This window comes from Ranitomeya imitator, chromosome 1 (assembly GCF_032444005.1).
Source record: "Ranitomeya imitator isolate aRanImi1 chromosome 1, aRanImi1.pri, whole genome shotgun sequence".
Lineage (NCBI taxonomy): Eukaryota > Metazoa > Chordata > Amphibia > Anura > Dendrobatidae > Ranitomeya > Ranitomeya imitator.
This window is the reverse complement of record NC_091282.1, coordinates 353825778-353853221: the sequence shown is the minus strand read 5'-3', so window position 1 is coordinate 353853221 and position 27444 is coordinate 353825778. Positions and strand designations below refer to the sequence as shown.

Below are 27444 nucleotides of genomic sequence, written 5' to 3'. Positions count from 1 at the left end.
TGCAGTCAGCTGTGAGCAGTTATTAATAGGCTGAGAAGTTCCATGGATATTAGCCCCTTTCCAAAGTAATAACACCAGCTCACAGCTGTCTGCTTTCCCGCCGCTGGTTATTAAAAAAGGGGGTATTCCATGTAGTTATTTTTAAATTAATTATTTATTTAATAGGTTCAATAAGGTAAAACATCCTTTAATGGCATATCAAAGGCACTAAAGGATGCTAGTTTATTTTATGTAGGAGGCTTGTGACACTAAATATCTATAGGACATCTAGCCTATTTATTCTTATTAAATTACAGAAAATTACTGAATGTAAAAGCTGATGTTAAAAATGCATTGCATACAAATTGCAAATGCATGTCATACGATGTCATATGCATGCTAGGTGAGAAATATTGCATTGTACTTCAATGACATTAGTCCTACTCTTCTGTTAAATAGGAACAAGATGTGATGGAGGAGGAAAGGACCCCATACGTATCACCACCTTATTTGTTGCTTCCTCAGGGGTAAAAGTGGAATGGAGAGTCAAAATGAGTCCCTTAAATACACATGACTGTTGCAATAATAAGTACGGTATTAACAGATGTGTAGGAGGGAAAAAGAGAAGGACGGGTGTTTCCTGGTAGGTCTGGAAATAAAGTATGAGCATGCACGATAAAGACAATATAAATAAAGTATTATTAAAAAGCGTTTTTTTTGCCACTGTTTCTTTTTTTTTACATTGTTCACTGAAGGGGTTAACTAGTGTGACAGTTTTATAGTTTGGGTCGTTCCGGACGCGGCTATACCAAATAAGTGTACTTTTTATTATTATTTCTGTTTTTACATAAATACACCTATTCATAGGTAAAATATATTTTCTTTTTTTTTATTGTTAGATTTTTTACAATTTAATTTTTTTTCCTTACTTAGTCTCTATATGGGACTTTAACTTTTATTACTCTGATCGCTTATATAATACAGTGTAATGCACAAGCACTGCAATGCATTATACCTGTCAGTATTACACTGACAGAAGCCTATTAAACCAGGCTCCTGGCATGGTCTACACTGTGTTCCAAATTATTATGCAAACTGGATTTAAGTTTCGTAAAGATTTAATTTTTTTGTTTTTCAAATAAACTCTTGGATGTTATTGTGTGTCAGGGCTCAATAGATAACTGAAATCAATCTTAAACACATGTGATAATTAGTTTTCCAGGTGATTCTAATTAAAGGAAAACTACTTAAAAATGATGTTCCGCATTATTAAGCAGGTCACAGTTTTTAAGTAACATGGGAAAGAAAAAGGATCTCTCTGCTGCTGAAAAGCATCAACTAGTGCAATGCCTTGGTCAAGGGATAAAAACATGAGATATTTCCTGAAAACTTAAGCGTGATCATCGTACTGTTAAGTGATTTGTGGCTGAATCTGAGCACAGACATGTTTGTGCTGATAAAGGCAGAATGAGGAAGGTTTCTGCCAGGCAAGTTCATCGGATTAAGAGACCAGTTGCTAAAAAGCCATTATAAACCAGCAAACAGATATTTGAAGCTGCTGGTGTCTCTGAAGTCCCTCGAATCTCAAGGTGTAGGATCCTTCAAAGGCTTGCTGTGGTGCATAAACCTACTATTCGGCCACAGCCGAAATGGTTGCAGTGAGCCCAGACATACATGACGACTAATTTTCAAACAGTCTTGTTTACTGATGAGTGTCGAGCAACCCTGGAAGGTCCAGATGGATGGAGTAGTGGATGGTTGGTGAAGGCCACAATGTCCCAACAAGGATGCGACGTCAGCAAGGAGGTGGAGGAGTCATGATTTTGGGCCGGAATCATGGGGAAACAGCTGGTAGGGCCCTTTAAGGTTCTTGAAGGTGTGAAAATGACCTCTGCAAAGTATGTAGAGTTTCTGACTGACAACTTTCTTCCATGGTCTAAAAAGCAGAAACGTGCCTTCAGGAGCAAAATCATCTTCATGCATGACAATGCACCATCTCATGCTGCAAAGAATACCTCTGAGTCATTGGCTGCTATGGGCATAAAAGGAGATAAACTCATGGTGTGTCCACCATCTTCACCTGACCTCAACCCTATAGAGAACCTTTGGAGTATCATCCAGCACAAGATCTATGAGGGTGGGAGGCAGTTCACATCAAAACCGCAGCTCTGGGAGGCTATTCTGACTTCATGCAAAGAAATACAAGCAGAAACTCTCCAAAAACGCACAAGTTGGATGGATTCAAGAATTGTGAAGGTGATATCAAAGAAGGGGTCCTATGTTAACATGCAACTTGGCCTGTTAGGAGGTTTTGGAGTTAAATAGCTTTTTTGTTCAGTGAATGTGACCTCCTAATGCTGCAAATTCCACAAATGAGCATTTTCTATTCTTTAAAACATATCAAATGTATAGAAATTCTACTGTGCCTAATAATTTGGAGCAGTGCATTTTGAGTTTATATTTATTTTGGAGATTATACTGTTATCATTGGGAGGTTTCTTCAATAAAATTCGATGTATAATCTAACGGGTGATGACTTTTATTAGACTGACTGTCATTTGCACCGGCCATTTAGGAAAATCCGAGAAAAATATCATTTGCATAATAATTTGGAACACAGTGTAAACAGGTTACCGTAGCTGGCATACCCAGAGGTCATCATTGCAATCTCTGGTTGTCATGACAGCGATCGGGACCTCGCGATGATGTCCTGAGGGTGCCAAATTGCAGGAGCCCTCTCCTAGCCTCTCAAATGCTGCAATCAATATTGATCATGGCATTTATGGGGTTAAATAGCCTAGTGAGTATAAGCACCACTCTTGGCTGTGACAGCAAAGGCTCGGCTACAAAATAAGCCGAGCTCCTAGCAGCGATTGCACGGGAACACCTCCTGTGTCGCGCACGATCACCATTAAATACCTATATGTCAAAGGTTGGGAACCCTTTCTCGACCATGATGTATAGTTACTTCAAAGGTCGTGAAGGGGTTAAACTACATAATTCATGTGTAGAATGAGGCTTCCTCTCATATACTATAGCCCATTTCTATGACCTTCACTGTATGCTTTTGTTATTTGCTGGGGTCCTGGGTTCAAATCCCACTAAGGACAACAACTGCAAGGAGTTTGTATGTTCTCCCTGTGTTTGCGTGGGTTTCCTCCAGGTTCTCCGGTTTCCTCCTACACTCCAAAGACATACTGATTGGTAATAATCAAGATTCTGAGACTCATTGGGGACAGCGATGATAATCTATGTAAAGCGCTGCGGAATATAATTCAAAGCATAATAAATACAGTAAATAATAAATAAGCAAGTATCACCATCTTACCGGCACCCATCTGTTATGTTCCATATCTCCAATGTTCCATCATATGAACCAACACAAAGCAATGAGTCAGAAATAAATGTACAGCAAGATACTCCATCACAGCCACTGTACAAAGTTCGGATTTCCTGCAAAACAAACACAAGTAAATATAATCTGAGCTCTGCAGATACAAGTGCCAGAAACCAGCATCAAGCCCAAAATAAATGTACTTGAGTAGTCTAGTTTAAAGAGCAACAATCATTAGGTGTGTTTTTCCTAACACTGCAGAAAAATTGTTGTAGTAACAAACTTACTATATCACTGCTCTCCTGGTCTTTGCTTGTGATAGGTTTCTTTCTGGCTGATGGTTCTTACAAGCAGGAGGCACAGGAGAGCAGTGTAAAGTAGAAACTCATAGGAGTACATTGGGGACTCTGAACTCAGAGTATAGACACGATGAGGGTGCATATGGGAAATGTATTTTCTAAATTTGCAGCAAATCAATGTAGTGACTCACTTCCTATATCACTGCTCTCCTGGTCTCTCATATAAAGCATAAATATTATCTTCAGTAGCATTGTATGTGTAACAGAGTTGTCAGAATGGATTTGAGAGATGATGAGTGATCTACTGTCTACACAGGAGAACATATACCGAACTGGTAATCAGAGAGCTCAAAGTGTATGGATGTAACTGAGATGGAATGAAACAAATGAAACACCTAAAATATAGATGGCAAGTTAGTTAAAATATTCCTGTAGTGCTCCTTTAAGGCTATGTGCACATGTACAGGATTTCTTGCAGAAAATTCCTGAGAAAAACCTGAAATTTTCTGCAAGTAATCTGCAAGAAATCTGCATGCGTTTTTTGCGTGTTTTGGCGCGTTTTTGGTGCGTTTTTGATGCGTTTTTTTCCGGACGTTTCCCAATGCATTTTATAGTGGGAAATCCGCAAAAAAAACGCAAAATTAATGAACATGCTGCGTTTTTTACCGCAATGCGTTTTTTTGCGGTTTTATAGCATTTTTATCGCGAAAAAATCAGCAACGTGTGCACACAGCCTTATTGTCAAACTGTGGGATTCGTCGGTTTTACCACATCAGCGGACTTACCTTATTTCTAACCTGTAACATAGAAAATAATTGACTCAAAGGTAAATTGAAGTAGTCACCTCTCCGCTGTCTGTATGAAGAATATGCAATGAGCCATCACTAGTGCCCACTACTGCCAAGTCTCCTTTGCTACTCAGTCCAACACCACCTGGGGTAGAAGGAACATCCAAGGATTTGCTGCGGTGAAAATAGAAACTTCAGTTGTTAATACAAAATAATAATGACAACAAAATCCAAAGTAGTTCCATCCCACCCTCCCTTACCTGCTGCAGAAATTGACAGAGTTGGGCTTATTGTCCCATGCTGTGATGAGCTGGTCTTCTGAGCTCTTCCAGTCTGCCAAAACCTCTTGAGCTTGGGTGCAAACAGGGGAACAATCAGGCTCATTCAGAGCCAACTGATAAAACAGAGAAGGATTATGGGATAGAATGTGAATGGATCGCTCAATGAATTCCCTGAATACCCTGACTGGAGGTTCAGGGGTTGGCGGATCTGTCTCCATGTGTTCCCAAGATGAAGGTCTTTTTGAACGTGCAATCCCTGGATGAAAAAAACACGGAATGAACATGAATAAATGCTAAAACACATAACCTAACATAGGATGGAAACAATAACCCTACATTTATGTGAAGCATAGATGTCTGAGGAAAAACTACAGTCACTCACCATAGCTGCTGTAAACCTGGCACAGGTGTGGTAAGAGGCCCAAACTGGCATGTGCCCGCAGAAAAGGAAGGTGTACCAAAAGCTGACCAAGAGTGTGTAACTCCATGCCACTGAGCTGAGAAATTAAATTCAGACATCTAATTGTGCTCATTGACATCCAAACATAAAACTTTCAAGACATTTTGTGTAGAGAAGACATACCAGGTGATGGGAAAGCTCACTCAGGCCTTCCGCATGGAGAACAGGAGAAGCTTCGGGATCTTTAGGGGAAGACACGGTCCAGAAGTGTGCTATCAGAAAGAAAGAATAAGAATGACTTTTCATTATATAAATGTGATTAGGAAGGAGGGAATAGGCTTCTTACCGGCCATAAGAAGATGCACTGCACGCACAACTTCAGGTCTTCCAAAATAACGTTTCTCCACAGCTTCTCGTAAAAGACAGCTAGAGAGATGCAGCCTGGGGTCAGAAGTTAAGTTGTGGCTCCAGAGACCGAGAACGCTGCAAATTGAGCAAAGAAAGAAAACATCAGTCTGCTTTTCCCAAAAATCTGGTATAATGCAGATAATCGTTTCCATATGACAAATGTGAAGATAAAAGGTGACCCATCAGCTCTCCTGACATATGTCTTTCAGTAAATATTCACATGTAAAGCACCATGGAATAAATGGTGATATACTAAATAATAATAATAATAATACTTGTATAGTCCATAAAATCATTTTGGAGCAACAGCTCAGCATTGTGGTGTTCTCCTGTTGTCCTTCCTGGAAATATATAAGTTGATTGATGTAACGGTTTGATGTGACCGCTGCATAACAATATCTGAAGCTGCCATACTCGGACCAGGAGAGCCGCCAGCCAGTCCGTACACTGTGCTCCAATCTCTGTCCAATTTATTCAGCCGTCTGGCGGCGCCCTACCTCTGATCTGTTAGTACTGACAATGTAAGACTGTTCAGAAACACACCCCACTAGCAGGGCAAAGGTAATGCACATTTTCAACTGATTATTTTCTAGGTAGAATTACAGAGGAACAGCACAATGCAAATTTCTAGCATATTAACATTCGCTTAAACAGAAGAGCTATCAGGTCCACTAGCACGGAAAGTGTTTGTATAGAACAGAGCTTCAGTGGTCTCACCTTCTAAGTCCCCCGAGAAGCAGGGAAAAAGTGGCCATGGGAAGATTGTCTGTAGAAGTGGCTGCCACCAACATTTCTGCCCAGTTGGCTGTGTAGATAGACCTAACCTGCTGCAGAGAACTCAAGATCCTGAGCAAATCTCTCTCCAAAAGTCCTGAAAGAGCATATAGATTACTGCTAGCACCAACTGCCAACTTACACTTACTCCGAAAAGGCTCTGTTCATACCGTTTCGTGAAATGCAAATGGCAGTCAAAGCGACAGTGATGGTGTCGGCTCCATGCTCTTCTTCTAAGGTACTTAGTCTCTTCTGAAGTAATTGTGGAAGGGTGGCTGGTAACTTCTGGATGTCCTCGGAGAGCTGCACAAGTAATCGGAGGGGTAAGAATGGATAATGTTATTACCTTACTATTAAATATATGCTGGTGAGGGATGTCTAAGGAGTGGAAACGGACATTTTCAAAGATGGCGTTCGCTCGCAGCTCCTCACAGGCAAGAGTTAAATACAGAGGGTCACGTGTCCCCTTCTTGGTCATCAAGAGACGCATCTGCATGAAATCATGGAAAGAAAAAGTCATTAGTGGGGGAACATTCATGACAGTCAATGAGTTTTAGTGAATTACCACTGCGGGCTAGCTACAAAAACATAACTAAAAGATCAAGATTAATTCACCACTATAAAAATTTAACCACAAATAATTAAACGGGAATAACCGCTTCACAGATCCGCCCAGCATCTCTCTGCCAGAACATCAGAAGTAAATTACCCAATAAACATTACAATTATTGGGTGCTTGTGTTACAGATGCCCAGCAGTTCTCTGGCCTAATGGGATCCCAAGCAGACTCCTCTATCCTATAATAATAATAATCTTTATTTTTATATAGCGCTAACATATTCCGCAGCGCTTTACAGGTTGCACACATTCTGCATTGTGCATTCTGCATACAGGTTGCATACATCCTAGTGTATTTCTGCTCATAACAGGTTATTACATGTACTTTACTTTTTATGTGCTTTATTATTTTAAGGTGATCTGTCACCAGATTTCACATTATAAACAGTATATATTTATTAATACATGTCTTACACCTCTTGAGGCTGGTGTACAGTATACATTTTCAAAATCCATGTCGGTTGTACTATATAATCTCTTCATGAACGTTTAGCTAAATATCCACCCGCCTATTATGAATTGGCAGCTCCTCAGTGTCCCTCCTCCCTGCTGCAACCTCACACTGTTCACTACAAGCTGCAGTTATCAGTAAGGCTCGTTGTGTGGAGTTTGAATACACTTGGATCAATTAAATATTTCATTCTATAGCTGGACTTTTACAATGCTCACCCTAACACCAGGATTATACAGTTATGCTAACATAGATTTTTAAAGTAAATACACCAACCTCATCAGCTCTAAGAGATCTATTTAGCAATAAAAAAAAAAAAAGTTTACACTGTGAAATCCGGTGACAGATCCGCTTTAAATATTGATTTCGGTTGTACAGACGCTTTCAAAGTTGTGTGTATGGTCATAGTTAATTGACAAGAGTTTCACCGGTAGGGCTCGCTCACTCGTGCTTATAACACGGCCGAGTGCTATCTGATCCTCAGCCCAATATTATACTATGGGGCAGTGCGGATCTGCGATTATGCTGAGTCTGCATGAGAAAACAAATCCCAGCATGCTGTGGGTGCATCCGATGATCGGTTCGTTCCTGTGCAATCATACAAGTCTGTGGTGTGTGTAATACATGGCACTGCACTCGGATTTCAGACACGCACAGAAACAAGAAATTAAATTCTCCATCTTCTCCACACCTGTGCTGCAATTCTCTCACGGGAGAGAATCGGATCATACACAGATGGCATTTGGATCAAACTCTGTGACCCAGGCCGTAGAGGTGACCGGATAACAAGAGATCAGTGGAATCTTGAACAAATGCAAAAGAAAAAATACGTAAAAAAGATTTCAAAATAATTAATTTGTAGAAACTAGAGCATTCCTGAAAGGGAGTGTGTCAACCCCACTCCCCCAAGAAACATTTCTACAATTGAAAAATATTAATATACCGTAATATTGCCTTAATAATAATATAAGCAGTATTATTTTTATTGTAATGGTATGAAATATGAACAATTCTTTAAAACGCATTGATATTTTCAACTTTTAAACACTAGGGGGAGCAGCTGATGACATTTAGCATGAAAACCTAGTGTACGGCTAGCTCACAAATGAAATGCTAGGTGAAATCCCAAGAAACAATGAAAACCCTATATTAAGGGTCACCAATCTAACCCAAGAAGAGGTGCGAAACCGGCTAAATAAGATTAAAATAGATAAATCTCCGGGTCCGGATGGCATACACCCACGAGTACTAAGAGAACTAAGTAATGTAATAGATAAACCATTTTTTCTTATTTTTAGGGACTCTATAGCGACAGGGTCTGTTCCGCAGGACTGGCGCATAGCAAATGTGGTGCCAATATTCAAAAAGGGCTCTAAAAGTGAACCTGGAAATTATAGGCCAGTAAGTCTAACCTCTATTGTTGGTAAAATATTTGAAGGGTTTCTGAGGGATGTTATTCTGGATTATCTCAATGAGAATAACTGTTTAACTCCATATCAGCATGGGTTTATGAGAAATCGCTCCTGTCAAACCAATCTAATCAGTTTTTATGAAGAGGTAAGCTATAGGCTGGACCACGGTGAGTCATTGGACGTGGTATATCTCGATTTTTCCAAAGCGTTTGATACCGTGCCGCACAAGAGGTTGGTACACAAAATGAGAATGCTTGGTCTGGGGGAAAATGTGTGTAAATGGGTTAGTAACTGGCTTAGTGATAGAAAGCAGAGGGTGGTTATAAATGGTTTAGTCTCTAACTGGGTCGCTGTGACCAGTGGGGTACCGCAGGGGTCGGTATTGGGACCTGTTCTCTTCAACATATTCATTAATGATCTGGTAGAAGGTTTACACAGTAAAATATCGATATTTGCAGATGATACAAAACTATGTAAAGCAGTTAATACAAGAGAAGATAGTATTCTGCTACAGATGGATCTGGATAAGTTGGAAACTTGGGCTGAAAGGTGGCAGATGAGGTTTAACAATGATAAATGTAAGGTTATACACATGGGAAGAAGGAATCAATATCACCATTACACACTGAATGGGAAACCACCGGGTAAATCTGACAGGGAGAAGGACTTGGGGATCCTAGTTAATGATAAACTTACCTGGAGCAGCCAGTGCCAGGCAGCAGCTGCCAAGGCAAACAGGGTCATGGGGTGCATTAAAAGAGGTCTGGATACACATGATGAGAGCATTATACTGCCTCTGTACAAATCCCTAGTTAGACCGCACATGGAGTACTGTGTCCAGTTTTGGGCACCGGTGCTCAGGAAGGATATAATGGAACTAGAGAGAGTACAAAGGAGGGCAACAAAATTAATAAAGGGGATGGGAGAACTACAATACCCAGATAGATTAGCGAAATTAGGATTATTTAGTCTAGAAAAAAGTCGACTGAGGGGCGATCTAATAACCATGTATAAGTATATAAGGGGACAATACAAATATCTCGCTGAGGATCTGTTTATACCAAGGAAGGTGACGGGCACAAGGGGGCATTCTTTGCGTCTGAAGGAGAGAAGGTTTTTCCACCAACATAGAAGAGGATTCTTTACTGTTAGGGCAGTGAGAATCTGGAATTGCTTGCCTGAGGAGGTGGTGATGGCGAACTCAGTCGAGGGGTTCAAGAGAGGCCTGGATGTCTTCCTGGAGCAGAACAATATTGTATCATACAATTATTAGGTTCTGTAGAAGGACGTAGATCTGGGGATTTATTATGATGGAATATAGGCTGAACTGGATGGACAAATGTCTTTTTTCGGCCTTACTATGTTACTATGTTACTATGTTACATTACGACTGCAGTAAATGTGGGCGGGGTCTGCTCACATGTGTCTGATGTCACCCTTCCCCACCTCCTATCAGTGTCTACAAAAGGATAAGGGAGGACAAATTTTAGTATCACAGTGCAGGGCCATTTTGTTGGTGACTTCAATGAGTACGAAAAAACGCAATCTAGGCATTGTGATTATATTTTTGTTGATGCCATTTACCGTAAGGGTTAATTTATTTTAAATTTTCATAGACTGTAATTTTACAGATGCGGCAATGCCATCTATTTTTCGTTTTAAATATATTTCTAAAGAAGCTCTCCTGTGTCAGTGTAAAGCCCCATTCCGTTGTCTGTGATGCAGGGACTTGTGAATAAAGTTTTTCTGCATCTACAAAACACATCAGAAGAGATGACTGCACATTGAAACTGAATGTACAGAGTGCAGATGCAGCAGTAAGGCTTCATTTAGCCATCCATGCATTACTGAGTAAGGATTTCCAGTGACATAGCAGAGCCGAGTCAGAGTGCAGATGTAGCAGTAAGGCTTCATTTAGCCATCCATGCATTACTGAGTAAGGAATTACAGTGACATAGCAGAGCCGAGTCAGAGTGCAGATGCAGCAGTAAGGCTTCATTTAGCCATCCATGCATTACTGAGTAAGGATTTACAGTGACATAGCAGAGCCGAGTCAGAGTGCAGATGTAGCAGTAAGGCTTCATTTAGCCATCCATGCATTACTGAGTAAGGAATTACAGTGACATAGCAGAGCCGAGTCAGAGTGCAGATGCAGCAGTAAGGCTTCATTTAGCCATCCATGCATTACTGAGTAAGGATTTACAGTGACATAGCAGAGCCGAGTCAGAGTGCAGATGCAGCAGTAAGGCTTCATTTAGCCATCCATGCATTACTGAGTAAGGATTTCCAGTGACATAGCAGAGCCGAGTCAGAGTGCAGATGTAGCAGTAAGGCTTCATTTAGCCATCCATGCATTACTGAGTAAGGATTTACAGTGACATAGCAGAGCCGAGTCAGAGTGCAGATGCAGCAGTAAGGCTTCATTTAGCCATCCATGCATTACTGAGTAAGGAATTACAGTGACATAGCAGAGCCGAGTCAGAGTGCAGATGCATCAGTAAGGCTTCATTTAGCCATCCATGCATTACTGAGTAAGGATTTACAGTGACATAGCAGAGCCGAGTCAGAGTGCAGATGTAGCAGTAAGGCTTCATTTAGCCATCCATGCATTACTGAGTAAGGAATTACAGTGACATAGCAGAGCCGAGTCAGAGTGCAGATGCATCAGTAAGGCTTCATTTAGCCATCCATGCATTACTGAGTAAGGATTTACAGTGACATAGCAGAGCCGAGTCAGAGTGCAGATGCAGCAGTAAGGCTTCATTTAGCCATCCATGCATTACTGAGTAAGGATTTACAGTGACATAGCAGAGCGGAGTCAGAGTGCAGATGCAGCAGTAAGGCTTCATTTAGCCATCCATGCATTACTGAGTAAGGATTTACAGTGACATAGCAGAGCCGAGTCAGAGTGCAGATGCAGCAGTAAGGCTTCATTTAGCCATCCATGCATTACTGAGTAAGGATTTCCAGTGACATAGCAGAGCCGAGTCAGAGTGCAGATGTAGCAGTAAGGCTTCATTTAGCCATCCATGCATTACTGAGTAAGGAATTACAGTGACATAGCAGAGCCGAGTCAGAGTGCAGATGCATCAGTAAGGCTTCATTTAGCCATCCATGCATTACTGAGTAAGGATTTACAGTGACATAGCAGAGCCGAGTCAGAGTGCAGATGCATCAGTAAGGCTTCATTTAGCCATCCATGCATTACTGAGTAAGGATTTACAGTGACATAGCAGAGCCGAGTCAGAGTGCAGATGTAGCAGTAAGGCTTCATTTAGCCATCCATGCATTACTGAGTAAGGATTTACAGTGACATAGCAGAGCCGAGTCAGAGTGCAGATGCAGCAGTAAGGCTTCATTTAGCCATCCATGCATTACTGAGTAAGGATTTACAGTGACATAGCAGAGCCGAGTCAGAGTGCAGATGCAGCAGTAAGGCTTCATTTAGCCATCCATGCATTACTGAGTAAGGATTTACAGTGACATAGCAGAGCCGAGTCAGAGTGCAGATGTAGCAGTAAGGCTTCATTTAGCCATCCATGCATTACTGAGTAAGGATTTACAGTGACATAGCAGAGCCGAGTCAGAGTGCAGATGCAGCAGTAAGGCTTCATTTAGCCATCCATGCATTACTGAGTAAGGATTTACAGTGACATAGCAGAGCCGAGTCAGAGTGCAGATGCAGCAGTAAGGCTTCATTTAGCCATCCATGCATTACTGAGTAAGGATTTCCAGTGACATAGCAGAGCCGAGTCAGAGTGCAGATGTAGCAGTAAGGCTTCATTTAGCCATCCATGCATTACTGAGTAAGGATTTACAGTGACATAGCAGAGCCGAGTCAGAGTGCAGATGCAGCAGTAAGGCTTCATTTAGCCATCCATGCATTACTGAGTAAGGAATTACAGTGACATAGCAGAGCCGAGTCAGAGTGCAGATGCATCAGTAAGGCTTCATTTAGCCATCCATGCATTACTGAGTAAGGATTTACAGTGACATAGCAGAGCCGAGTCAGAGTGCAGATGTAGCAGTAAGGCTTCATTTAGCCATCCATGCATTACTGAGTAAGGAATTACAGTGACATAGCAGAGCCGAGTCAGAGTGCAGATGCATCAGTAAGGCTTCATTTAGCCATCCATGCATTACTGAGTAAGGATTTACAGTGACATAGCAGAGCCGAGTCAGAGTGCAGATGCAGCAGTAAGGCTTCATTTAGCCATCCATGCATTACTGAGTAAGGATTTACAGTGACATAGCAGAGCGGAGTCAGAGTGCAGATGCAGCAGTAAGGCTTCATTTAGCCATCCATGCATTACTGAGTAAGGATTTACAGTGACATAGCAGAGCCGAGTCAGAGTGCAGATGCAGCAGTAAGGCTTCATTTAGCCATCCATGCATTACTGAGTAAGGATTTCCAGTGACATAGCAGAGCCGAGTCAGAGTGCAGATGTAGCAGTAAGGCTTCATTTAGCCATCCATGCATTACTGAGTAAGGAATTACAGTGACATAGCAGAGCCGAGTCAGAGTGCAGATGCATCAGTAAGGCTTCATTTAGCCATCCATGCATTACTGAGTAAGGATTTACAGTGACATAGCAGAGCCGAGTCAGAGTGCAGATGTAGCAGTAAGGCTTCATTTAGCCATCCATGCATTACTGAGTAAGGATTTACAGTGACATAGCAGAGCCGAGTCAGAGTGCAGATGCAGCAGTAAGGCTTCATTTAGCCATCCATGCATTACTGAGTAAGGATTTACAGTGACATAGCAGAGCCGAGTCAGAGTGCAGATGCAGCAGTAAGGCTTCATTTAGCCATCCATGCATTACTGAGTAAGGATTTCCAGTGACATAGCAGAGCCGAGTCAGAGTGCAGATGTAGCAGTAAGGCTTCATTTAGCCATCCATGCATTACTGAGTAAGGATTTACAGTGACATAGCAGAGCCGAGTCAGAGTGCAGATGCAGCAGTAAGGCTTCATTTAGCCATCCATGCATTACTGAGTAAGGAATTACAGTGACATAGCAGAGCCGAGTCAGAGTGCAGATGCATCAGTAAGGCTTCATTTAGCCATCCATGCATTACTGAGTAAGGATTTACAGTGACATAGCAGAGCCGAGTCAGAGTGCAGATGTAGCAGTAAGGCTTCATGTAGCCATCCATGCATTACTGAGTAAGGAATTACAGTGACATAGCAGAGCCGAGTCAGAGTGCAGATGCAGCAGTAAGGCTTCATGTAGCCATCCATGCATTACTGAGTAAGGAATTACAGTGACATAGCAGAGCCGAGTCAGAGTGCAGATGCATCAGTAAGGCTTCATTTAGCCATCCATGCATTACTGAGTAAGGATTTACAGTGACATAGCAGAGCAGAGTCAGAGTGCAGATGCAGCAGTAAGGCTTCATTTAGCCATCCATGCATTACTGAGTAAGGATTTACAGTGACATAGCAGAGCCGAGTCAGAGTGCAGATGCAGCAGTAAGGCTTCATTTAGCCATCCATGCATTACTGAGTAAGGATTTCCAGTGACATAGCAGAGCCGAGTCAGAGTGCAGATGTAGCAGTAAGGCTTCATTTAGCCATCCATGCATTACTGAGTAAGGATTTACAGTGACATAGCAGAGCCGAGTCAGAGTGCAGATGTAGCAGTAAGGCTTCATTTAGCCATCCATGCATTACTGAGTAAGGATTTACAGTGACATAGCAGAGCCGAGTCAGAGTGCAGATGCAGCAGTAAGGCTTCATGTAGCCATCCATGCATTACTGAGTAAGGAATTACAGTGACATAGCAGAGCCGAGTCAGAGTGCAGATGCATCAGTAAGGCTTCATTTAGCCATCCATGCATTACTGAGTAAGGATTTACAGTGACATAGCAGAGCAGAGTCAGAGTGCAGATGCAGCAGTAAGGCTTCATTTAGCCATCCATGCATTACTGAGTAAGGATTTACAGTGACATAGCAGAGCCGAGTCAGAGTGCAGATGCAGCAGTAAGGCTTCATTTAGCCATCCATGCATTACTGAGTAAGGATTTCCAGTGACATAGCAGAGCCGAGTCAGAGTGCAGATGTAGCAGTAAGGCTTCATTTAGCCATCCATGCATTACTGAGTAAGGATTTACAGTGACATAGCAGAGCCGAGTCAGAGTGCAGATGTAGCAGTAAGGCTTCATTTAGCCATCCATGCATTACTGAGTAAGGATTTACAGTGACATAGCAGAGCCGAGTCAGAGTGCAGATGCATCAGTAAGGCTTCATTTAGCCATCCATGCATTACTGAGTAAGGATTTACAGTGACATAGCAGAGCCGAGTCAGAGTGCAGATGCAGCAGTAAGGCTTCATTTAGCCATCCATGCATTACTGAGTAAGGATTTCCAGTGACATAGCAGAGCCGAGTCAGAGTGCAGATGTAGCAGTAAGGCTTCATTTAGCCATCCATGCATTACTGAGTAAGGATTTACAGTGACATAGCAGAGCCGAGTCAGAGTGCAGATGTAGCAGTAAGGCTTCATTTAGCCATCCATGCATTACTGAGTAAGGATTTACAGTGACATAGCAGAGCCGAGTCAGAGTGCAGATGTAGCAGTAAGGCTTCATTTAGCCATCCATGCATTACTGAGTAAGGATTTACAGTGACATAGCAGAGCCGAGTCAGAGTGCAGATGCAGCAGTAAGGCTTCATTTAGCCATCCATGCATTACTGAGTAAGGATTTACAGTGACATAGCAGAGCCGAGTCAGAGTGCAGATGTAGCAGTAAGGCTTCATTTAGCCATCCATGCATTACTGAGTAAGGAATTACAGTGACATAGCAGAGCCGAGTCAGAGTGCAGATGCAGCAGTAAGGCTTCATTTAGCCATCCATGCATTACTGAGTAAGGATTTCCAGTGACATAGCAGAGCCGAGTCAGAGTGCAGATGTAGCAGTAAGGCTTCATTTAGCCATCCATGCATTACTGAGTAAGGAATTACAGTGACATAGCAGAGCCGAGTCAGAGTGCAGATGCAGCAGTAAGGCTTCATTTAGCCATCCATGCATTACTGAGTAAGGATTTACAGTGACATAGCAGAGCCGAGTCAGAGTGCAGATGCAGCAGTAAGGCTTCATTTAGCCATCCATGCATTACTGAGTAAGGATTTACAGTGACATAGCAGAGCCGAGTCAGAGTGCAGATGTAGCAGTAAGGCTTCATTTAGCCATCCATGCATTACTGAGTAAGGATTTACAGTGACATAGCAGAGCCGAGTCAGAGTGCAGATGCAGCAGTAAGGCTTCATTTAGCCATCCATGCATTACTGAGTAAGGATTTACAGTGACATAGCAGAGCGGAGTCAGAGTGCAGATGTAGCAGTAAGGCTTCATTTAGCCATCCATGCATTACTGAGTAAGGATTTACAGTGACATAGCAGAGCCGAGTCAGAGTGCAGATGCAGCAGTAAGGCTTCATTTAGCCATCCATGCATTACTGAGTAAGGATTTACAGTGACATAGCAGAGCCGAGTCAGAGTGCAGATGTAGCAGTAAGGCTTCATTTAGCCATCCATGCATTACTGAGTAAGGATTTACAGTGACATAGCAGAGCCGAGTCAGAGTGCAGATGCAGCAGTAAGGCTTCATTTAGCCATCCATGCATTACTGAGTAAGGATTTACAGTGACATAGCAGAGCGGAGTCAGAGTGCAGATGTAGCAGTAAGGCTTCATTTAGCCATCCATGCATTACTGAGTAAGGATTTACAGTGACATAGCAGAGCCGAGTCAGAGTGCAGATGCAGCAGTAAGGCTTCATTTAGCCATCCATGCATTACTGAGTAAGGATTTACAGTGACATAGCAGAGCCGAGTCAGAGTGCAGATGTAGCAGTAAGGCTTCATTTAGCCATCCATGCATTACTGAGTAAGGATTTACAGTGACATAGCAGAGCTGAGTCAGAGTGCAGATGCAGCAGTAAGGCTTCATTTAGCCATCCATGCATTACTGAGTAAGGATTTACAGTGACATAGCAGAGCCGAGTCAGAGTGCAGATGCAGCAGTAAGGCTTCATTTAGCCATCCATGCATTACTGAGTAAGGATTTACAGTGACATAGCAGAGCCGAGTCAGAGTGCAGATGCAGCAGTAAGGCTTCATTTAGCCATCCATGCATTACTGAGTAAGGAATTACAGTGACATAGCAGAGCCGAGTCAGAGTGCAGATGCAGCAGTAAGGCTTCATTTAGCCATCCATGCATTACTGAGTAAGGATTTACAGTGACATAGCAGAGCCGAGTCAGAGTGCAGATGTAGCAGTAAGGCTTCATTTAGCCATCCATGCATTACTGAGTAAGGAATTACAGTGACATAGCAGAGCCGAGTCAGAGTGCAGATGTAGCAGTAAGGCTTCATTTAGCCATCCATGCATTACTGAGTAAGGAATTACAGTGACATAGCAGAGCCGAGTCAGAGTGCAGATGCAGCAGTAAGGCTTCATTTAGCCATCCATGCATTACTGAGTAAGGATTTACAGTGACATAGCAGAGCAGAGTCAGAGTGCAGATGTAGCAGTAAGGCTTCATTTAGCCATCCATGCATTACTGAGTAAGGAATTACAGTGACATAGCAGAGCCGAGTCAGAGTGCAGATGCAGCAGTAAGGCTTCATTTAGCCATCCATGCATTACTGAGTAAGGATTTACAGTGACATAGCAGAGCCGAGTCAGAGTGCAGCGCTCAGAGGACAGCAGAGTGACGATTACACTGCTGTGCTCTAAATACTGCAGTGAGCACAACTTGGGTAGCCCGATTATGTACGCTACCCAATATTTATGGGATAAGACCCTATTGAGCTATTTTTTTCTCTAGCCTATCCACTTCACCTCTGGACACCGGTAGGGCAGGGTTACCATAGTAACATCTCCTAACATTACAGGAGATGGTTTTGGACTCTGAACTCCGTCTCTATAGCCTGAGGCTGAAGTATTTGTGGGTGCAAGTGTCGTGCTAAGACACATACTGACCAGCAAATATACATGGTAGGCCCCACAAAAAAAACAACATAACTAAATGTTAAAACCGTAATGTCACAACTCCTCCGCCCAGTGTGTCTGAGACTCAGTGATGGACAGCTCTGTCATCTTATGCTGGGGCCTGGTGAGTTGCCAGTGATTGACAGCTCAGTTGACCTATCAGACTGGGAGGTGCAGAGATGTCTTCCTGTTCTTAGTAATTGCCTGCCTGTTCCCAATGTGAACACAGCATTTGTCCAGAACAGATCAGAGTCTCATTGGGTGTGACACCATAGCTGCCTGGATTGTTACTGCTAATTTTTATTAATATTCTTATTGACCAGATTATATGTTCTTCAAGGGGGTTTCCCCATGAACAAGAGTTTTAATCAATAGATGTTGGAATAATAATAATTTCCACAATTGGATGTAATTAAATAAAATGTCCCTGGGCTGAGATAATCTTATAAATGTGCCCCTGCTGTGTACTGTGTAATGGCCGTGTCTGAACATGGTCTGATCATACCACAGCTCTTGGGCAGGGAGGAAGCAAAAGATTACACAGACAGGACAGCAAGGGGCACAGCTGATTCTTTCTTTGAGGTAAAACATTGCTTAAAAATACGCAGGAAAATGTTCTGCCTCACAAAAATAATCAGCTGCGAACCGTGCTGTAATGTCTGTATACTTTTTTGCTTCCTCATCCCCCTGCCCAGGAGCTGTGGTATGATCAGACCATGATCCTGCACAATCAGACACAGCACTTACATCCAACACATCAAATTGTGGAACGTATTATTATTTCAAAATCTATTGATTAAAATGAATTTTAGATCGTGGGAAAACCCCTTTAAGAGAGCTGTCTGGCCCAGATTACTGCCAGTCAAAGTTTCTGCTCTCTAGTGTGTGTTTGCCCGTTTCCTGTGCTGTGAGTTCTGATCTACTGCTGGCTGATATTTGGACTGGGTTCTGACGACCCGCTTGTTTTGCCCTTTTGCTTTGTTCCGCTATTATTCTGGTACTCTGACCCCGGACTTTGTCCTGACTTACGCCTTTGTCTTCTCCCCTAGTTTACTACGTGCTTTTTTGGTACTATCCCCGGAACGAACGTCTGTATTTGGTTTTAAAAATAAATGCTTATATAATTATTCATAAAAATTAAGAATAGTGACACATTCCCTTTACAGGGTGCATAGAGAGCTGATCTTCATAAGAAAGAGGACATTATACAGACAGGACACTACATATGGACGCTCTAAGAATGTGAGCACCAACATCTGACCTGATTATTGAAAGCAGATTCTTCCAGCTTTTTTCCATATACTGCAAGCTTTCCTCTGACCAGCTCCGCCCGCTCACTTGGTTCCAGTCTGCCCAGCGGAATGAGAGTGATGCCCTTGCGCTTGCTTAAAGTGCTACACAAAGAGGAGCCCTCCGTTACGCTCAGAACTAAGTTTACTCTCTGCAGAAACAAAATTCAACTAGTTACCATCAACTTTTAGAATATAAGATATTTCACCATTTTTGCAACCTTACTTTTAGTCTGAAATCATTTAAGGACTTTTCAAACTCCATAATTTTTTTTTTTAACCTATACCTGCCGATAAACAAAGGGAGGTAAAATTGAGTCTACTGATCCTCTGCCAACGCAATGTTGATGCCTTCAATGTCTCCTGCTGCTCCTTATTACCCAGACTCCAGTGACACAGCTACACAACTCACCAATCCGCTGCTGGAGACGTGTAAAAAAAAAATACTAGACAACCCCTTTGACATTTATAAACATTTTAAAATTCTTAGAGAAGTTAATAAATTAATTAGCTAATATTAAAGTTAAACTGTACTTTCAAGAAATTTTAGAAATAAAAATATATTTTTTAAAATTTGAATTTACCCCCTTTCCCTCATCAAAAATAAAGTGAAAATAAAAAAAAAAAAAAAAAAACACAACATATGGAGTATCACAGTGTTCATAAATATCCGATGTATCAAAATATGAAATTAGCTATCCCAATCTGCAAAAGTTGTAAGGAGAAAAAAATGGAGCGCCAGAATAATGTGCACACAGCTACATCGAGGGAAAATTGGGTCTTGGAAAATGGTGACAAGCTAATATATATACACACACACACACACACACACACACACACACACACATGCACACTAACAATTTCTTTTTTTCACCACTTGAAGATTCTAGTGATGTGTTACTTACTGAGCTGCTTTCTAACTTTTTTTGTAGAAATACACTATTTTATCAGCAGGAGACTAGCACTTGGAGGATTAGTAAACCTACTGCCATGTAGTCCTCCATATTCATGAGCTCTGTATAACTCTGCACCCATCAGTGGTTGGCAGTTTTATGCCTACACATAACGTACTATATTTAAAAATACAATATGCAGCCCAGTAAGTGACATATCACTGGAATCAGGGTCTCTGCCCCCACGTCATGCTGCTCTCAAATGTGTTTAACTAAAAAACGGCCGAAAAAGTATAATTGCTCTATCACATCAAATATACTATATTACCCAAAAGCAAAAAAAGTGAGTCCCAGAGCAAAATTTCATTAAATGTAATCACTTTAATAATAAATAATTCTGAATGACATGATCAGTAAAAAACATAGACAAGATGGTAATAACGGGGATAGTGACACCTAAGTGCCACGCCCGGCAAGGTTAAAGTACAAGTACAAAAAATAGCAAAAAATGTCCGTCCGATGATGAAATGATTTGGCTAAATTGACTGTGGCTCCCTATACTATATTGTATTGACTGGATTTCTACCACCTGTATTTCTTTTTTGCACTTGCATATCTGTGTGAGCCACCGTTTATCTTCAAAACCGTATTAATACCTGGCATTGCCCTGCTACCTCCCCTTATATATTTCATTTACATCATTGGACGGACATTTTTTGCTATTTTTTGTACTTGTACTTTAACCTTGCTGTGCGTGGCACTTAGGTGTCACTATCCTTGTTATTACTATCTTGTCTATGTTTTTTAATGATCATGTCATTCAGAATTATTTATTATTAACCCCTTTACCCCCAAGGGTGGTTTGCACGTTAATGACCAGGCCAATTTTTACAATTCTGACCACTGTCCCTTTATGAGGTTATAACTCTGGAACGCTTCAACGGATCCCAGTGATTCTGACAATGTTTTCTCGTGACATATTGTACTTTATGATAGTGGTAAAATTCTTTGATAGTACCTGCGTTTATTTGTGAAAAAAACGGAAATTTGGCGAAAATTATGAAAATTTCGCAATTTTCCAACTTTTAATTTTTATGCAATTAAATCACAGAGATATGTCACACAAAATACTTAATAAGTAACATTTCCCACATGTCTACTTTACATCAGCACAATTTTGGAACCAACATTTTTTTTTGTTAGGGAGTTATAAGGGTTAAAAGTTGACCAGCAATTTCTCATTTTTACAACACCATTTTTTTTAGGGACCACATCTCATTTGAAGTCATTTTGAGGGGTCTATATGATAGAAAATACCCAAGTGTGACACCATTCTAAAAACTGCACCCCTCAAGGTGCTCAAAACCACATTCAAGAAGTTTATTAACCCTTCAGGTGCTTCACAGGAATTTTTGGAATGTTTAAATAAAAATGAACATTTTACTTTTTTTCACAAAAAATTTACTTCAGCTCCAATTTGTTTTATTTTACCAAGGGTAACAGGAGAAAATGGACACCAAAAGTTGTTTTACAATTTGTCCTGAGTACACCGATACCCCATATGTGGGGGTAAACCACTGTTTGGGCGCATGACAGAGCTCGGAAGCGAAGGAGCGCCATTTGACTTTTCAATGCAAAATTGACTGGAATCGAGATGGGACGCCATGTTGTGTTTGGAGAGCCCCTGATGTGCCTAAACATTGAAACCCCCCACAAGTGACACCATTTTGGAAAGTAGACCCCCTAAGGAACTTATCTAGATGTGTTTTGAGTTCTTTGACCCACCAAGGGCTTCACAGAAGTTTATAATGCAGAGCCGTAAAAATAAAACAAAAAATTTTTCCCACAAAAATTATTTTTTTAGCCCCCAGTTTTGTATTTTCCCCAGGGTAACAGGAGAAATTGGACCCCAAAATTTGTTGTACAATTTGTCCTGAGTGCAATGATACACCATATGTGGGGGGGAACCACCGTTTGGGCGCATGGGAGGGCTCGGAAGGGAAGAAGTGCCATTTGGAATGCAGACTTAGATGGAATGGTCTGCCGGCGTCACATTGCGTTTGCAGAGCCCCTAATGTACCTAAACATTGAAACCCCCCACAAGTGACCCCATATTGGAAACTAGACCCCCCAAGGAACTTATCTAGATGTGTTGTGAGAACTTTGAACCCCCAAGTGTTTCACTACAGTTTATAACGCAGAGCCGTGAAAATAAAAAATCCTTTTTTTTCCCACAAAAATTATTTTTTAGCCCCTAGTTTTATATTTTCCCAAGGGTAACAGGAGAAATTGGACCCCAAAAGTTGTTCTCCTATTTGTCCCGAGTACGCTGATACCCCATGTGTTGGGGTAAACCCCTGTTTGGGCACACGGGAGAGCTCGGAAGGGAAGGAGCACTGTTTTACTTTTTCAACGCAGAATTGGCTGGAATTGAGATCGGACGCCATGTCGCGTTTGGAGAGCCCCTGATGTGCCTAAACAGTGGAAACCCCCCAATTATAACTGAAACCCTAATCCAAACACACCCCTAACCCTAATTCCAACGGTAACCCTAACCACACCTCTAACCCTAACACACCCCTAACCCTAATCCCAACCCTATTCCCAACTGTAAATGTAATCTAAACCCTAACCGTAACTTTACCCCAACCCTAACTTTAGCCCCAACCCTAACTGTAGCCTTAACCCTAGCCCTAGCCCTAACCCTAGCCCTAACCCTAGCCCTAACCCAAGCCCTAACCCAAGCCCTAACCCTAACTCTAGCCCCAACTCTAGCCCTAATGGGAAAATGGAAATAAATACATTTTTTAAATTTTTCCCTAACTAAGGGGGTGATGAAGGGGGGTTTGATTTTATAGCGGGTTTTTTAGCGGATTTTTACGATTGGCAGCCGTCACACACTGAAAGACGCTTTTTATTGCAAAAAATATTTTTTGCGTTACCACATTTTGAGAGCTATAATTTTTCCAGATTTGGGTCCACAGAGTCATGTGAGGTCTTGTTTTTTGCGGGACGAGTTGACGTTTTTATTGGTAACATTTTCGGGTGCGTGACGTTTTTTGATCGCTTTTTAGAATGCAGAATGACCAAAAACCAGCTATTCATGAATTTCTTGTGGGGGAGGCGTTTATACCGTTCCGCGTTTGGTAAAATTTATAAAGCAGTTTTATTCTTCGGGTCAGTACGATTACAGCGACACCTCATTTATATCATTTTTTTATGTTTTGGCGCTTTTATACGATAAAAACTATTTTATAGAAAAAATAATTATTTTTGCATCGCTTTATTCTCAGGAATATAACTTTTTTATTTTTTTGCTGATGATGCTGTATGGCCGTTCATTTTTTGCAGGACAAGATGACGTTTTCAGTGGTACCATGGTTATTTATATCCATCTTTTTGATCGCGTGTTATTCCACTTTTTGTTCGGTGGTATGATAATAAAGCGTTGTTTTTTGCCTCGTTTTTTTTTTTTTTCTTACGGTGTTTACTGAAGGGGTTAACTAGTGGGCCAGTTTTATAGGTCGGGCCATTACGGACGCGGCGATACTAAATATGTGTACTTTTATTGTTTTGTTTTTTTTATTTAGATAAAGAAATGTATTTATGGGAATAATATATATATATATTTTTTTCATTATTTAGGAATTTTTTTTATTATTTTTTTTTACACATTTGGAAAAAAATTTTTTTTACTTTTTTACTTGGTCCCAGGGGGGACATCACAGTTCGCTGATCTGACAGTTTGCACAGCACTCTGTCAGATCACCGATCTGTCTCAGAGCACTGCAGGCTTCACAGTGCCTGCTCTGAGCAGGCTCTGTGAAGCCACCTCCCTCCCTGCAGGACCCGGATGCTGCGGCCATCTTGGATCCGGGCCTGGAGCAGGGAGGGAGGTAGGGAGACCCTCGCAGCAACGTGATCACATCGCGTTGCTGCGGGGGGCTCAGGGAAGCCCGCAGGGAGCCCCCTCCCTGCGCGATGCTTCCCTGTACCGCTGGCACATCGCGACCATGTTTGATCGCGGTGTGCCGGGGTTAATGTGCCGGGAGCGATCCGTGACCACTCCTGGCACATAGTGCCAGATGTCAGCTGCGATAGGCAGTGAGCGCGGCCGATCGCGTATGACGTACTATCCCGTCGGTGGTCATAGGGGCCCACCCCACCTCGACGGGATAGTATGTCTAATGTCAGAAAGAGGTTAAAGTGATCACATTCAATTAAATTTTGCTCTCTCTTTTGCTTTTGGGTAATAATGCTCTCAAATGTGGTAGCAAAAACCCGGTGGCAGACTCTCTTTAAGAATGACTGTCAGTTTCAGTTACAGCACAATGAATGCGTTTATTAAAAAAAGCAAAACAAAAACACAAAAGAACAATTGCAGAATATTTGGTATGATTTTTTTTCCGTTTTACAGTACATTGAATGGTAAAGAGGGATTTTTGGTACTCACCGTAAAATCTCTTTCTTGGAGCCTTCATTGGGGGACACAGATAACCATGGGACACAGATAACCCTGGGTGTATGCTGCTGCTAGGAGGCTGACACTATGCAAAAAGGAAAAGAACACCCCCGACAGGCACTGAGCATCCCAGTTGGTGAAAAAAAGCAGCAGCGAGCGAGGAGCTGGGTGTTTGAGAGATCGGGCTGCCTTGCGGAGACCGGAGAACTTGTCCAATGGGAGGAAGACCCGAGCCAAGTTCATGTTGAATTCCATGCCCAGGAAGGACAGACGCTGGCAGGGAATCAGAGAGGACTTGTCCCGGTTGATGATCCATCCGAGGCGAGTCAGAGTGTCCAGAGAGATCTCGAGGCTTCGCGCACAGTCTCGATGAGATGAACCCTTGATCAAAAGATCGTCCAGGTAGGGGATGATGAGTATTCCCCCTGGAACGAAGGATGGCCATGACCGCCGCCATTATCTTGGTGAAGACCCTAGGGGCCGATGCCAGGCCGAACGGGAGAGCTGTGAATTGGTAGTGCTCTTCCTGGATAGCAAACCGAAGGTACCTCTGGTGCCGTACGCAGATAGGAACATGAAGGTACACATCTTGAATGTCCACCGAACACAGGAACTCCCCGGGCTCCATGGCGGCAATCACAGACCGCAAGGATTACATCCTGATGTGGCGTAGTCAAACATGGCGGTTCAAAAGCTCGAGATCCAAAATTGGGCGAAGGGAACCGTCCTTCTTGGGGACTACAAAGAGGTTCTAGTAGAACCCCGAAAAACGCACGTTTGAAGGGACAGGAACGACTTTGCCAGCTATGACAAAGGAAGAGACGGCAAGAAGAAAACCGGGCAGTAGAGACGGTTGCCTTGGTGGGCAAGAGAGGAAGAAGCGATTTTTCGGAAGGGCCGAAAATTTGAACTTGTAACCGGAGGTAACTATCTGTCTGACCCAGGCGTCGCTGACTACCGACAACCAGGCGTCCCGGAAGGAAAGAAGTCTGCCTCCCACCCTGGAAACCATTCCAGGTGGGGGCGACCCATCACTTGGAACGAAATCTATCGGAACGGGAGCCAGAGGACCTGAAAGGTTGGCTCTTAGTTCTCCATCTGGGGGCTGGCTTGTAAGAGTGTCTCCTCCGCTCTCCTGAAGCGGAAGGTTGCTCCTGCTGGGGAGAGGAGTCAGAGGTCCGAAATTGACGAAAGTGCCTAAAAGGCCTAGGGCCCTTTTTGTTGAAGAAACGTTTTGGTCTAGACTGAGGGAGGGAAGTGCTTTTACCTCCCGAGGCATCAGAAATTATCTGGTCTAACCAAGAGCCAAAGAGTCTGGAACCCTAAAAGGCTAGATTAGTGAGAGACTTCTTAGAAGTTGTATCTGCGCTCCATGCTTTGAGCCAAATAATGCGGCGTATAGCAATGATGTTGCTACTTGCCCTTGAGGAGCAGGCCGCTGCATCCAAGGAGGCAGCCAAAACGTATTTGCCCGCGTGGCCAATCTGGTCCGCCAAATCAGCCAGTTCCTGTGGGGAAGCCGAAGCCAAAATGCCTCGTCAAAGAATCTTGGACAGGCGGAAATGGCCTTTGCCACCCAGGTGGAGGCGAAACTGGGGCAGAGGGAAGCTCCTGATGCCTCAAAAGCTGATTTGGCTAGAGTCTCAATCTGTCTGTCCGTAGCGTCTTTAAGAGACGCACCGTCTGGTAAGGACAGGACCGTCTTGGATGAAAGACGGGAAACCGGTGGGTCCACCTTTGGGGATTCTGCCCATTTGGCAAGAAGGTCAGCACTAAAAGGGTATTGTACGTCCAGGTGTTTTCTACCTGGGAAGCGCTTCTCAGGATGTTCCCAGTGCTTAGACAGGGTAGACTCAAATTCCTCGTGATTGGGAAAGGAGCAAGAAGGACGCTTGACCCATTTGAAGGAGACAGAAGGATCCTGTGAGGGAACCTCGTCCTGTTTAAGTTTAAAGGTACCTTCACACATAACGATATCGTTAACGATATCGTTGCTTTTTGTGACGTAGCAACGATATCGTTAAGGAAATCGTTCTGTGTGACAGCGACCAACGATCAGGCCCCTGCTGGGAGATCGTTGGTCGCTGAGGAAAGTCCAGAACTTTATTTCGTCGCTGGACTCCCTGCAGACATCGCTGGATCGGCGTGTGTGACACCGATCCAGCGATGTCTTCACTGGTAACCAGGGTAAACATCGGGTTACTAAGCGCAGGGCCACACTTAGTAACCCGATGTTTACCCTGGTTACCAGCGTAAAAGTAAAAAAAAAAAACACTACATACTTACCTACCGCTGTCTGTCCCCGGCGCTCTGCTTCTCTGCACTCCTCCTGCACTGGCTGTGAGCGTCGGTCAGCCGGAGAGCAGAGCGGTGACCGCTCTGCTTTCCGGCCGCTGTGCTCACAGCCAGTGCAGGAGGAGTGCAGAGAAGCTGTTTACCCTGGTTACCAGTGAAGACATCGCTGGATCGGTGTCACACACGATGTTTACCCTGGTTACCCGGGGACCTCGGGATCGTTGGTCGCTGGAGAGCTGTCTGTGTGACAGCTCTCCAGCGACCAAACAGCGATGCTGCAGCAATCGACATCGTTGTCGGTATCGCTGCAGCATCGCTGAGTGTGAAGGTACCTTAAGAGTTTGGGAGATAGCCAAGATAAGATTATCTACAATAGTCTGTATGCCAGACGTCTGGTCTGAGTCAGACCCGGACTGGGAGTCTATGTCTGACCCAAGATCCTCCTCCGAAGAGGGGAATTGGGAAGAAGTGAGCAGCTTGGGAATTGCTGAGGGACCCGGAGAGCTGGAAGAGGAACTAGACAGGGACCTCTTTCTAAAACGGCCGGCCGTAGGGTTCTTCTGAGGGTCGATAACAGGTGCGTGCGACTCGCCATGAGAGACGGTCGGAGCACTGGTGGCTGTAGATAGATGCGGAAGTCGTTCAAGCGCCTGGACCAGAGATTGGGATACTTTAGTCAAGTCAGAGACTGACAGACATAGCAACAGCCCACTCTAGGGGAGGGGGAGTGCACTCATTCCGAGGTTCGGAAGCTTCCTGCAGGGCAGA

General features: G+C 43.0%; 1 protein-coding gene across 3 annotated transcripts in view; it reads right to left on the bottom strand.

The window, feature by feature from the left end:
• The window catches only part of TEP1 (telomerase associated protein 1), a 153781-nt gene that overhangs the window by 47518 nt on the left and 78819 nt on the right, over positions 1-27444 (bottom strand). For all 3 annotated transcript variants that reach the window (XM_069760560.1, XM_069760541.1, XM_069760550.1), the window contains exons 27-36: positions 18999-19178; positions 6661-6753; positions 6434-6566; positions 6207-6360; positions 5428-5564; positions 5265-5353; positions 5064-5178; positions 4661-4937; positions 4457-4574; positions 3308-3432 (exon numbers count right to left, since the gene is read on the bottom strand). In XM_069760560.1, the coding sequence (XP_069616661.1) occupies positions 3308-3432; positions 4457-4574; positions 4661-4937; positions 5064-5178; positions 5265-5353; positions 5428-5564; positions 6207-6360; positions 6434-6566; positions 6661-6753; positions 18999-19178 (1421 nt within the window). The remainder of the gene's footprint in view (positions 1-3307; positions 3433-4456; positions 4575-4660; positions 4938-5063; positions 5179-5264; positions 5354-5427; positions 5565-6206; positions 6361-6433; positions 6567-6660; positions 6754-18998; positions 19179-27444) is intronic.